Source organism: Vicugna pacos, chromosome 5 (assembly GCF_048564905.1).
Source record: "Vicugna pacos chromosome 5, VicPac4, whole genome shotgun sequence".
Classification (NCBI taxonomy): Eukaryota; Metazoa; Chordata; class Mammalia; order Artiodactyla; family Camelidae; genus Vicugna; species Vicugna pacos.
In genome coordinates this window covers 68,304,570-68,319,096 of record NC_132991.1, presented here as the reverse complement: position 1 = coordinate 68,319,096, position 14,527 = coordinate 68,304,570, and the positions used below count along the sequence as shown (strand labels likewise).

Sequence of the window (14,527 nt, the reverse complement as noted above, 5' to 3'; positions counted from 1 at the left end):
CCAGTATGGAGGAGAAAAAAGCCCAAGCTTGATTTACATATGGGACGACCCAGAATGTGGGTAAAGCCAAAATGGGTAGCAGGACTCTGACACTTCTATGTTCAGGTCAGCTTAGGTCAGTGGTTCTCAGTGCGTTGCTGTCCCCCTCTCCCTCCCAGGCTGTCTGATTCTGCAGGTCTGGGGTGGGATGGAGAATCTGCATTTCTAGCATGTTCCCCCGTGCTTTTGCCGCTCCTGGTCCAGAGACCCCACTGTGAGAACCACTGGTTGAGAGGTTTTAATCAGTCTTAAATCCCTGGGAAAAACGGGGCTCAAAGCAGAACGATGATAACTTCCGAAGTTTTCTGGAAGCCGGGGTTCCTCTTTCCCCAGCAGCTCCGTCCTGAAGTCACAGCCCTGAGAGTCCGGCCTCCCGGGACGGCTGGGTCTTAACAGCCGCTCCTCGGCGCTCCATTGCTCTTCCCGCCAGCGCGGGCGGGCTTGGCCACGCCCCCAGCAGCCCATTCGCTCGCAGGTCCGCGGGCGCCCCCGCCTACTCGCGCATTCCTCGGCTCGGGCCAGGCTGAGGCGCTGCTGTCCGAGCGAGGGGAGCCGAGACGTGGCTCCCGGGCGGAGGAGCCATGCTGGACTTCGCGATCTTCGCCGTTACCTTCCTGCTGGCGTTGGTGGGAGCGGTGCTCTACCTCTACCCGGTAACCGCCGTCTAGGCCCGCAGGGGCTCTGGCCGCCGCCCGAACCTCGGTCCCACCCGCACCCACGTCGCTCTGCCCGCCGCGGGCCGCAGGGGGCAGGCCCGAGGGAAAGGCTCCCGCTGGGGCTCCAGCTCCATCCAGCTCCCGCCCCGCTCCGCGCAGCTCCCGGAGCACGTGACGCGGCCGGCGCTGAGGTTGGAGCGGCCGCACGACCACCCTCGGACTCAGGGCGGGGCAGGCGGGCTGGTGGCTCAGCTGCCGGGCAGCCGAGGGAAGGACGCGCGGCCCCCGGGGTGCTGAGGGCTGGTCCTGGGGGCCCGGCCTCCCTGCGCCTGGCAGCGCCCCGCCATTGTTACAGGGCGGGTCTGACGTGGTTTGGTGGCTTCTGGGCAATAACTGTGCCAACCCCAGTTCCGTTTTTTTGGTGTGTCTGAGTGAAAGTTCCAGGCTGCTCCATTCCTTTCTCCTTTCCTGAGGATTCTCCCAGTGTTTTTTTGTGTTGTCTGCTTTTCTTTCTTTAGATCTGTCGTTCTTGGAATCCAAAGTCCTTAAGGTCCAGACCAGGTCTTGCTTCTCGCAGGGCCTCCCTCACAGGCTAAGGGGGTCCTGGTAAGAGCACTGAGCGGGGGCCCCGTTCGCTGTCAGCTTGACTTAGCCACGTGCCTTATCTTTGAATCACGTTCTAACCTTTCTCCGTTTCTCTGCGGTCATCAACCTTAGAGGGTGGTTCTGAAAACCAAGAAGCTAGTAGATGGGGAATCATCTGCAAAGCAAAGTGGTGGTTTTATATAAACAGCTGTAAAGCAGCAGAACAGCGCCAGATACATCGCTGACAATGACAGAGCACCTTAAGTGTTCTTTTCAGAGCTGGTAAGTGGGTTAGACTGGAATATTGCAAGACACAATCTGGAACTTTGAATATATCTTACTTTGTGAGAAACTAAACGTTTAGTTGCCTCCAGGTTTTGAATTTTTGACCCTCCTTAAATGAGACTGCCCTTTGATTAGGAAGCAACACTGTTTATTCTTTCAACCAGTTATGTGCCAGACACGGTTCCATGTACTGGGAATACAACAGTAAACAAACCAGACAGAAAATTCCACACTCATGGAATTTGTATTCTAGTGAGGTGAAACAATGTAAACAAATAACATGTATTTTGTTAGTGTTAAGTATTATGGAGTTAAATCAAGTTGGGAGTAGGTACCATTGTAATTTTAAAGTAGGATGATCAAGAGATGAGAAATTTGAAGAGACCTGAACGGTGAAGGAGTAAGCCATTCAGGTGTCTGGGAAAGCATTCCAGGCAAAGAGAACAAGCGCAGATTTTCAGGCAGAAACAAGCCTGGTGTGTCCCAGGGAAACAAGGAGACCACGGTAACGGTGGCTGGAGTGGAGTAAGAACAGAAGAAACTGCTCAGAAGGATACAGTCAGAATCATGGGGGCAAAGGGCAGGTTTTAGTTGTAGGCTATTTTTATGGACTTGGCTTTACAGAAGACTTGACATTTTAAATTTAAGAGAATTAAAATTAATTTTATCAGTTAAAGTTTAAAAGAATCATTTTGGTTGCTATGTTAAGAATAGACTTATGTGTCTGGGGCAGGGATGGAAGTAGACAGAGTAGGAGAATGTTATAACAATTTCAGTGAGAGGTGGTGTTGGCTTGACCAAGGTAGTGGTAGCAGAGATGGTGTGGAAGATAGGGGGTACACTTCATTTGGAGCATAGACAGTTCATCAATAGTTATCGAAGGGAAGGTAGAATATATGGGCACAAATGTAGGCAGACAGGTAGCTATGGTGTGGAAGTTATCTCCTGGTTGCTTTTATTTTTTCAGTGAAATAGAAATGGGATTGTCAGTTATTGGTGAGGATAGGGGGTTTGAAGAGAGTGAAGGAGCACAATAGCCATCTAGAAGATTAGGAGAGTGAGGGACCAGGAATATGAGATTTCCAGGCAGCTCAGTTGAGGCTCATGAAATTAAAAGAAGACTAGTCACCATGGCTGTGTTTTTTTCCCACCTGTTTTTCTTCAGCTGTGTGGAATCAGGGGCAGTTGACAGAATATTGGGTTTAATTAGAAATGTTTTGCTAGGTGACTATGACAGGACATGGGACAATGGAGTGTTTATTGTAACGGGCCATGAAATCTAAGTTGTGTAGAATGGAAAGTGAGTATGTGAGTGGGTGGGTTAAAAGTCCTTTTGGGGTAAAAATAGTTTTGGAGTCAAGATATTAAAACTAGTAAGAAGGAAAAATAGTAGGTGCTTGGAGATTTGAATACTTGATGTTAAAACTCTGGAGATGTTGAAGTTACTGGTTATGTCAAGGTCTAGTGTATAACTATGGGAATGAGTGGCTGAGATCAGATAGAGTTTTGAGTTGGAGACAGATGGGTCAGGAAAAAGGATAAACTTCTGTAGGAATCAGAGTCTGGGGGATGAGGAAAGACGTGGGGATGGTAGTCTGGGCTTTGTGTGGTGTCTAATGTAAGTAAGGAAAAAGGTCGTAGTAACATTATTCTGGACAGTAGTGAAGCTACGATTACCAGGGACATTGAAGTTTTGCAGGGTCTTGCCAGATGCATGCCAATTTTGCGATCCCTTTCATCAATTCAGCTATTTGGTAGATGTGGATATAGTACAGGGCAGGAGAGCTTCTCCTCTGGTGTTCTGGGACTCACTATTTGTTTCTGCTATTTGAAGCAGAACCATCTTATCCAGGGAACACAGACTTCCGAGGCTCTGTCTTCACGCCTGCTGTTGGAGCTGTGGAAGCCAGGATGAGGAGTGGTACTTAGTAGTTGCACATTGTTAGAGGTTATACACTCCTCCCTGTCAATAGTTTTTGCCAAATATTTCAACATTTGTTTCATATTTCACTACTCAGTGAACTCTTTCAGATATTCAAAGACGTCAGTTGTATTTTCTTTCTCATGAAGATACCCGTCTGGAGTCCTCCATCACTCTTCCCGGGTCAGTAGTGGTTACCATCTCTGTCGGCTGTGTAGCTCCTGTCCTTTCCCTGTCAGAGTGGATGTTCTCTTTGCCTGAGTTGGATACCCTGTTTCCTGGGTGCTACATGAGTCTCTCCTTCTTTCCCTTTCACTTCCTTTATTTGCTGCAGTGCACTGTTCTCCAGGAGTCTCCTAGGAAATTGTGCATGGAAAATACATTTTGTGAGACCTTGCTTGTTTGAAAAATCTTTCTGTTCTAGCTTCACACTTGAGTGCTAGGTTGGAAATAATTTTCCCTTAGAATTATAGGGGCCACCACCCACCAGCCTGTTGTTCCTGAGTCTAGAATCTACAGGTCTCCTTCCGGAAGGATGGCGATCATAGGAATGAGGTTTAAGGGATCTGTATACTGATTTTTTGCTAATTGTTAAAGTCTTGTGTCTTACCCTGCTTTTCTGGTTACTGAGTGCAAATCTAATTGCTTCTTAACAGGAATCCCCTGCAGACCCCCAGAGGAGGCCTCAACTACATCAATCACTGCTCCAAAGGCTTACCACTTTCAAAACCTGGTTGGATTATTCATCCACTGTTGTCTACTCTCCCATTCTGTTCATCCTTATTTCCTCCTTTTTTATTTCTTTACTTTGATTTTGTGGGATTTCAGGAAGAAGAGATGATAGATGAATGTTATGTCTTACTATGTGGAAAGAGAAATAAGGAAGCTTGTTACAATCAATAATTTCAGCACAGAAAATAGAAAGTAGGGTTTTTTAATACCACTGACTTTCTGTTTTTCTAATTATGGAGTTCTTTCCATCCTTTTCCCTACTTCCTATAATATTAAACATGACAAGTTTCCATTATTGATGAGACTATAGGATAAAATTATACATTTTAGGTTTTATTGTCATCAGTTAAATGCAAGTTACAGACAATATTGTCTAGGCAGTGTTCTTGTAGGATTTAGTAGGAACTATAAAACTCTTCAGTTAGTACCATTCAACCTAGTATCTCTCTTTTGGCATACATACCCCAGAGGAGGAAAGAAGTAAAGTTGTACAAAGACTTTCATAGCAGTACCTATAACAATGAAAAAATGGAAGAAAAAGGAGAAATAGCCTAGATGTTTCACAACAGTATAGCAAGAAAACAATTAAGCAATTCTGGCTACATGATAGAACACAGACAGTTATTAGCCTTTAGATGTTCAAATAAATTAAAAAAATTAATCATTCATTTATATAGTGTTAAGTAGGGGGAAGAAAAGGGCAGAATGCCAAACAAATAAACTGGTTAGTACTAGTCAATATCATTGACAAAATTCAGAATTGATTCTGGAGTAAATATTTTAGGTTATTTTTTTCTGTAAATATTTATTAAAATCTGATTTTATAAAAAGTCTTATCATCAAGGTAATATGCTTGTTCTAAAATAACAAATAACACTGACCTCTAAACACAGCAACCATAAACCCAGTACAAAATTGCAAAAAATTAAAATTCCCCAAACTTTTCCTCAGTTCATTCATCAGAGATTCTCTTTAACAATGTGCTGTGGGTTATTTTGTCATTTATTTCTATACCAGAAACCTTACTGACTGTATGACCCTGATGATAATAATTACATTAAAGTAAAAAAAGAATATCACATCATGTTTTGGTAAATTCTCTGACTAGAAAGAAGAGAACTGTTTTAGGAATGAAACTATTATAATCATGACATTGATTTTTTTTTGAAAGCCAATCCAGATGGGATCATATATATAGTCTCAGATAAAAGAAAAATGTACTTGATTTAGGTTAATTGATGTAGAATGGATGTCAAATTCTTCAAACACCTTAGTTTAATTGATACAGAGGAGAAATATTAGGATAATTCTTTTCAATAAAAAGAATCTGGTTTTTATATTTTAATACAGCAGTAATCCCTGAGTTTCAGCTGAATTGTAAAGCCATCATTTAAGGTCCTATAGATGTCTTGGCAAAACACATCTGACTTGTGGGATATATGATACTTCATTATATTAAGCTATTTAAAAATTTTCCCCTAAGGCTTCCAGACAAGCTGCAGGAATTCCGGGTATTACTCCAACAGAAGAAAAGTGAGTATTTTTTTGGAATCAAGTAGAGTCAACCCTTAATTTTTGGATCAGAACTAAACCATATCTTTAGATTACTCAGCTTATTTAATTCTTCTGTTTTCTCTAATATTATCTCTGAGTATACAGCCTAAACTTTGTTAAGAGCAGAAAGGAAGCCTGCATAATCAAAACCTTTCATTTCTATCACTTTCCCTAGCCATAGCGTGTTGAAAATAGAAAGACAGGATTAAGATAGAAGGAAGTAAGAAAAATTGCCAGAGCTGATTAAAAGCCTATGATTTAATAGTCAATGATGATGTCCATTGCTATCTCAGAATAAGATGCTGCAAAAATTGGATAGTTATCCAGTGTCTAAGTCAGATGTTTCTTGTGTAGCTCTCTTATTTGATGTGAAGTGTTACAGAATTTCAAAATATCAGACAAATCTGTATCTAAATACAAATTTAAATAACTAAATAACTACCAAAAGTAAGAAGTCAAACATTATTGTTTTGGATTTTGCAGTAATTTGAATTTCATGTATCTTTGCGCTCATCTGTTGACACAGTTAATTCAGAGTCAACTAGTATTGTTCTTCTGATTCTTCCAAGTTATCACTGATCATTTTGCTCTTTTCTCAGAGATGGTAATGTTCCAGATATTGTGAACAGTGGAAGTTTGCACGAGTTCCTGGTTAATTTGCATGAGAGATATGGGCCTGTGGTCTCTTTCTGGTTTGGCAGGCGCCTTGTGGTTAGTTTGGGCACTGTTGATGTCCTGAAACAGCATATCAACCCTAATAAGACATGTAAGTTTATTTTCTTTCTAATTAGCTAATCTTTATCTTTTAAGTGTCTATAAACAAAGACCCATACATTGTTCTTGGATAGGAACAGCTAACATTTAGTAACTGCTTTATTCTATATGACAGGCATTATGCTGAAGTCTTTATATTCATTACCTCATGTAAGACACAGTATTGTAAACTGATTATTTTTCCCTCTCAATTTATAAATATATACAAAAAAAATCCCAATGTAAATTCCAACGGGATTTTTTTGGAACCTGAAAAAAATAGTTCCAGGGTGCATCTGGAAGAGTAAAGGTATAAGAGTAGCCAAGAAACATCTAGAAAGACTGTTAATGAAGGGAATACTTGTACCATTAGGTGGAACGTGTATTATAAAGCTTGATGAATTTAAAGAATCTTATCCTGTGATAGGACTAGATAGATTGATGGAATAGAGTAGGTAGTCCAGTAGACAAACCGAGTATGTATGATAAAGATAGCATTTTATGATAAAGGGGAAAGGTAATTAATGGCTTGGCAAAACTGGTTAGCTATTTGGAAAAAATAAACCTCAATCTCTGTCTTTATGTCAAAATAAATTCCAAATGACTAAAATTTAAAGTCATAAAAGTGATAGAAGAAAACATGATTAAACATAAAAATTTTTGAAGGGGTTGCTGTTAAGCCCATTCTCACCACGACATGAGATCTAGGAGCTATCAACCACAAGATGGGTAAATCTGTCTACATAAAAATGAAAAATTTCAGTACAATAAAAAACACATAGAGAAAGGATGAAGAAGAGAGAGAGGAAAATGTTGGCTACATATTATATTTCTATAAAATAAAAAGGTACCATGAAAAAGTTTAGACGAGAAATGGGGAAACTATTTACCACCTATACATGTATAAAGTAAATAAAAACTAATAAGAAAATAAAAATAAAATGTAATTGTAGATAAATGGGCAAAAGCAAGGTAATTAAGACAGGAAATACCAGTAAAGTGAATTAAAAGATTGCAGCCTCACTAATAACCAGTGTGCAAATAAAAATGAGATTCTCATTATCTGACCAGAAGAGGTGAAAAATATTGGCAAAACTTGTTGGTGAGGGATTGGAGAAATGTGGAGTGTAAATGTTTCACAAACTCTCTGGAGAGATGGTTGGCAGTGTCCCTTGACTTAGCACTAATATCTTCAGGAATTATCATAAGTTGATAATCACATAAATGAGAAAAGACATTTGTATTATTTGTAATAAAATAATTACAAATAAAACAAACTTAAAAATTTTTAATGGCTGAACTAAAGGATACATTCAGGACTTAATATGCTAATACGGATTTATTTTATTTTGTTCATTAAATACTTAGATAGCAGTTACTATAGGCCAGCTCTATTGTAACAGATTTAATCTTCAGAACACCTTATGAAGTAGGTATTGTGATTGTCCCCATTTTACAGAAGAGAAAACTGAGGTGCAGAGATGTTAAGTCATTTGCTCAAGGTCACACAACTACTTAGTCATGGAGCTGGGACTTGACGCCAGGCAGTCTGGCCTGAGTTTGTGCTCTTAATCACTAAGGTTTCCACAAACAGGAAGGGTGGCTCTGTGAGGAAATATAGAGATGAGTAAAACCAGACATGGCCTCTGCTCCTCTTGAATTCACAGTCTAGTGTTGGGAAATGGAAGAAGCATGTAAATGGTGTTCAAGTGATCACACTAATAACTGGAGAAGTGCTCTGAAAGAAAGAACGGTAGTTCTTTCTAAAATCTGACAGGTTTTTCTGTCTGTCTGTCTCTGTTAGGAAATGTTAACAGCTCTAGAAACGTCTCTAAAATATTTAACAGTGAGTATCTTTGTGTGGTGAGATTTAGATGAATTTATTTTCTTTGTACTTTACTGTATGTTTTAATTGTTTACAATGACAGTATTTTTTCATGTGTGTGAAAACAAGTCATTAAAGAAATACTTAAAAGTGAAAGAAAAAAATTTTTAGACTCAGCTAAACGATTTTAACTGTAACACTTGATGATTATACTCAAATCAATTTTGCTTTAATGTCAGTGGAGTGAGCTTTTTTAAAAAAATCAAAGATCTTGCTGTCATGTGAGTAGAAAATTTATGTAAGTATTGATGATTTACAGTGACATTCCCAGTTAGGATATAGTATTCTTGCCAATTTTTATTGCCTCTTGAACTGTTCATATTTAGGAAAGGCAAGGGAGTTGTTTTAAAAAACTGTTCTTACCCTCAGCTACAGTCTCATACTTCCCTGATCTCTGTTCTTTTGCTGGAGATTTTTTTCTTTTGTGTGATGACTTTGACTTAGAAACATTTAATTTGTCTCTTTCAGCGGACCCTTTTGAAACCATGCTAAAGTCATTATTAAGGTATCAGTCTGGTTGTGGGAACGTGAGTGAAAACCACAGGAGGAAAAAATTGTATGAAAATGGTGTGACTAATTCCCTGCAGAGTAATTTTGCTCTCCTGCTAAAGGTAAGGTGATACAGCTTGGCCTGGAGTTCTATCGTACAGATAATAGTATATGGATCTTCTTTGACGTACGATGGGGTTACATCTTGATATACCCATTGTAAGTTGAAAAATGTCAGAAGTTGAAAATGCATTTAATACACCCAGCCTACCAAACATCATAGCTTAGCCTTGCCTGCCTTAAGAACACTTACATTAGCCTATAGTTGGGCAAAATCATCTAACATAAAGCCTATTTTATAGTAAGTGTTGAATAGCTTATGTAATCTATTGATTACTGTACTGAAAGTGAAAAACAGAATGATTGGGTACAGAATGGTTATACTTTTCTGGGCTGGGTACCCTCATGATCTCATGGCTGACTGGGAGCTGCAGCTTCTGCTGCGGCCCAGCGTTATGAGAGTAATGTACCACATGGCTAGTCTGGGAGAAGATCAAAATAAAAGATTCAAAGCACAGTTTCTACTGAATGCATATTGCTTTTACACCTTGGTAAAACTGAAAAATTCTAAGTCAGGGGCTGTCTATTTTTTTGACTACTGGTGTGTCTTATTTTAACTAATTAATTAATTAATTAATTAATTATTTCTATTTAAAAATTTTACTTTTAATTAAAAAACTTTAAAATTTGATTTTAATTAAAAATTTTTTTCCCTGAAGACAGTTGGTGTGTCTTGTCTTTGCTACTCTTTTTTTACCTGTCTTTTCAAGCTGATATTTATTCTTTTGAAATTCTAAAACAAAACAAAAATCTCAACACCCAGACTCCCTGTGTAAGTTGGAATGATGGGAATGGAGAGAACCTGAAGAAATTCTTTGTATCAATAGATTTGCCCTTTGTTGACATACTCTAAACCATTGTTTCCCAAAATATGGTCTGAACTCACCTGAAACACTCTTGTTAAAGATGCAGATTATGGGGACTCTACTTGGACAAACTTAGTCACTGGGAGGGGAGCTGATATTTTCAAGAAGCTTGACAAATGATTTACTAAGTTTGAGAGCAATACTACTACATACCATTTCCTTTTTGTCTCTAAAGATCCTTAGTCGAGTCCTGTGTGCTACCTGACAGTCCTCTGAGCCCACACAGGACTGTTCCAAACCTTCACCCTTGTTCTAGTGTTGCCAGTCTGCCCACCCCCTCTGCTTGCTGGAGATGTCCTTGCCTCCTGCTTTGCTGAGACTGTTGAGTCTGTTACATGTGAACTCACTTAATATCCTGTTCCCCTATCAGCAAACTCTGTTTATCCCAATCCTTTGTTCTTTCTTCTCATTTTAAGCCTTAAAAAAATCCTTCCTTCTATCCAAAGCTAATCCATCCATTTGTGCCATTTAAAAATAATGTAATTATGAAAGTAATATATGGTTGCTGAAGAAAACATGGAAAATCTAACAGTATAAAGAATCACCCATAAATTAACTATAGATTTTTTTAATATGTTTGAGATCATATTGTAAGTACAATTTTGCATACTTCTTCACTTTATAACATATCGTAAACATTTTCCCATCATTAAAAAATTTCTACGGAGAGGGATAAATTAGGAGTTTGGGATTAACAGATACACATTATAGTATATAAAATAATTAAACAAGGACCTACATAGGGATAGCACGGGGAACAATGTTCAATTTCTTGTAATAACCTATAATGGAAAATAATCTGAAACAATAATATGTATATGTATAATTGAATCACTTTGCTGTATACCTGAAACCAACATTGTGAATCAGCTACACTTCAATAAAAAATAAAATTTAAAAAAAAGTCCAAAAATAACTGAAATTTTGCTTTTTCCTGATAGTCATTTTATAAAATGTGGAAACATTTTAAAAAGTCCTAAGGAATATATAAACATTTATACTGTTGTTCATTACTCAGTGATAACTGTGTTTAACATTTTAAAATAGTTTCCATAATTCCAGTCTTTTCTGTGTACAGTAGAATTGTGATCATCTTATACTGTAGAGAGTTTTAGTTTCTGCATTTTTATTTACCGTTATATTGTTTGTATTTCTTAACACTAAGTATTCTTTGAAAATTATATTTGAAAAGAGTCTTTAATGTCAATTTTACTCTCTGAATATCTATGTCACTCCACCAGCACTGCCACTGTCCTACTTTAAGCTTCCATCATCTTCTGTGGATTGCTTGTTTCTCTGCCTTGTCCCTGCCTTTCTCCGGTTTCTCCCCTCTGCAGCGATTCTTAAAATTTTTTTTTTATGACATGTACCCCTTGGCAGTTTTAGTGAAACCTATAGACCCCTTCTGAGAATAACATTTGAAAATGTGTAACTACAAAAGAAACCAATATAGTTATCAAAATACTATTTTTTTAAAAGCTTGTGATATTATATGTGCTTTTTTGTTAATGTATTAAATAACAAGATCTAGCAATGCTTCCCAAAACTCACACAATTTTTAAGTAATCATGTTGGGAGGGACAAAACCATTATTTTGAGAGTTTTGCAATAACCATAATACAGTGTGAACATATTTGAGATTTGTATTGGTGACAGATTTAAAGGGCCTATAGTTTACAATCAAAGGAAATGCTAAGTTTTGTTTAGAGGTTGGTGAAGAATAAAGATTTCCCCCCCCTCCGCCAAGTTCATAAAGTCCTGGATTCTGTGCACAGACTCTTTGGTATCTGTGGACTGGATGTTCAGAACCCCTGAGAACAGATACTTACTCAAAATGCAGTTCTTATTTTATCACTCCCTTGATCAAAAACTTCTGCTGAATTCTCTCTGCTTTTGGGACAAACCCCGAAAATTTTAATGTCTTAAAGACTGTGATTTAGCCTGCCCACTTCTCTAGCCTTTCCCACTTTCTCATCTGTGCCTGTACTTTAGCCACACTGGTTTTCTCTTAATTCTGTTCCTTGCTCTTGCCTGTCTCAAAGCCTCTGTATGTGCTATTCCCATTGCCTGGACATCCACACACCTAGTTAATGCGTATTTATTCTGCAGCTCAGTTTGAATGTCACTTCCCCAGGGAAGCCATCTCTGATCATCCCACTATCCCTAGGGAAGGTCCCCCTTTTAGATGCTGTCGTAACACTCTTTGCTTTTCCTTCACAAAACTTACTAGTTTGTAGTTACATTTTGTGTGATTCTTTGAATATTTCTCACCTAATAAGCTGTATGCTCCACGAAGGGAGGCACCGTTCTATTTTGATGACTGCTATATCCTTGGCTCTTGGTGTAGAGCAGTCCCTCAATAAATATTTTATTAAATCCGTGAATGAATACTGACCAACTTAAAGATCCTCAGTTCATTTGCTTGTTTCCAGTGATGATAGAAATACCTTATTCTTTTCAGTAATCTTCATTGTTTAAAGCCATAGTCTTTCTTCTCTTCTTCAAACTAATTCTAAGTTCTTTAATCTTTTATCATAGGCTCTATTTCCCAAACTTTCAGTCTTTTTTGTTGATGTTCTGTGTTCCATTTTTTTTCTCCTCCTGTCTGATCAAAAGCAAGTCAAGGTGGAAAATTATTTCCCAATTTTCATGTCTCTTACCATCATATTTTCAAGCTTTGGTTCATTGACTGGGTCTGTATGTGAGAGATGTGTTTCAGGTTTATATTGTCCACCCAATAGCATAAGCCAGTTACTGAGTGTATTCATTAGCCAGAAATACCAATTAATGTTTAATCAGCAAGAGTGTGACTGAAGAGTGCTGTAGTCAGAGCATCCTCCTCTTGCTAGAGAACAGCGCTGTTGACCAGAGTTTTCACTCCAGCATAAGTTGTACTGCATGTTGACACAATCAACCTTTTTTCTTTTTTGGTCCAGATCTGAGTTCTGTGTTCTGGCTCTTCTCTAACCCTCTCAGCCCTCATTCTATGAGTTCTGGCTCCTTCCTGCCGTGACCAGCTCTGCTCCAAGGCTGTGTGTAAACCTCCACTGTCATTCTGTGAGTGTAACTTCTCTCTTCTGCGTGCTCCAGCCTCATATTTTCCTGTGACTTTTGGGTTAAATTCTGATTAAACAAATATTTCTGGATTTTAGAATTTATAACTCTTGACCAGAACCCTCTTAACTGACAGCTTAGTAATAATATTAGTAGCCAAAATTATTAAACTCATTGGTTTAATAGCTTGTATGAACTCATTTAATTCTCACAAGAACTTTATACGTAGATATTGTTATTTCCCCCTTTTTTCAGATGAAGAAAGTGAAGCTCAAAGTGGTTAGGTAACTTGTCCAAGATCATACAGCTAGTAAATAGTAGATTAGGATTTGATCCCAGTCAGTCTGGTCCTTTACTTCTCTATAGCTTGGGTCTGCTACCCTGGGGTGTAGTTTTGCTCAGCTAGTCTTTTTCTCTTTCTTTTTAAAAAATCTTTTCTGAAGTATTATGGTCACAATAATGTCCCAATGCACAGTGGTATTAAAAATCATTTGCTTCTCTGAAATTTTTAATAATTTCACATTAATTTCTGAATAATTACTTGAAGACTTTTTTCAAAAAGAAAGTTTATATTCTTTCTGAACAATTGATATGTACTTCAAAATCTTATTCATTGAATTGTCAGTCTCTCCCAAGGTAGCCTTTTGTCTCACACCTTAATTTTTCTGTATTATGATTTTATATTAGTTAAAATTAATGTTGTTTTAATATGAACATTCTGAAGAAGTCTGTAAGTTATATTGTATTCTTACACAGGTCACATAAGGTTAATAGCATACATTTTTGGGGTCTTTACAGTTTATATGTCATATGTGTGTGATTTATATGTCATATAAATATAGCTGATGAAAGAATATTCCAGCATGGACACATTCCTGTTACTCAGCCGTTTGATAGTTTTGTTTTTTATGTAAATGTACATGTATCACACATGATAAAATTAGAAGGGATATTATAGGGAAAAGTCTATTGGAAATGAAAGCATTCATCATAGATTTGGACATTTCTACCAATAAGTCAGAATGTAACATTATCAAATGAAGCTCATCGACAGATTGTTAGAATTTCCATCTAATACAGATTAGATGGAAGATTCATAAAGTAAAGATTCATAAAGTAAAAGAGATTCACATAATCCTCAGCAGATGTACTAGATGTGTGTACCTAGAGAGAAATCCTGCATGAATCATTTATAATACTTGCATTGTTTGTAGAGTACTGTGCAAAACAAACGGATGAGCAAATCATAATGCAGTTTTGTGATTCAGATGACAGTGTTGATAACAAAATTGTCACGGTCATGGCTAAAAAGAGGGAAAAAAAAAGAATTTACCAGCATAGACTGAAAGCATTTAATCTGTTAGTTGTGTAATCAGCAGTGATCTGGTACTGTGGTCACAAATACAATCTCTGATAAGTATCATATTGTCATGATAAGTTTTTAGGACACCATCTGGGTCCCAAATTTGGTGTTTAGGAATACCATTTATAGATTTTTTTTTTTTTGGAATTAGTAATATCTCACAGAAGAAAGGTCACCAGAGGACTGTTTGATTATCTGTCACCTAGAACTGAGGAAAGATATTCC

General features: G+C 38.0%; 1 protein-coding gene across 2 annotated transcripts in view; it reads left to right on the top strand.

The window, feature by feature from the left end:
* Positions 1-493: 493 nt before the first annotated feature.
* The window catches only part of CYP20A1 (cytochrome P450 family 20 subfamily A member 1), a 53,354-nt gene continuing 39,320 nt past the window's right edge, over positions 494-14,527 (top strand). Inside the window, exons 1-4 of one of the 2 annotated variants that reach the window (XM_006205203.4) lie at positions 494-692; positions 5,702-5,751; positions 6,372-6,538; positions 8,879-9,021. In XM_006205203.4, coding sequence (XP_006205265.2) covers positions 621-692; positions 5,702-5,751; positions 6,372-6,538; positions 8,879-9,021 — 432 coding nt within the window. In that variant the 5' untranslated portion in view covers positions 494-620. Of the gene's footprint in view, positions 693-884; positions 1,563-5,701; positions 5,752-6,371; positions 6,539-8,878; positions 9,022-14,527 lie in introns of those variants that run through there. The other variant, XM_072961427.1, reaches the window with a different exon arrangement.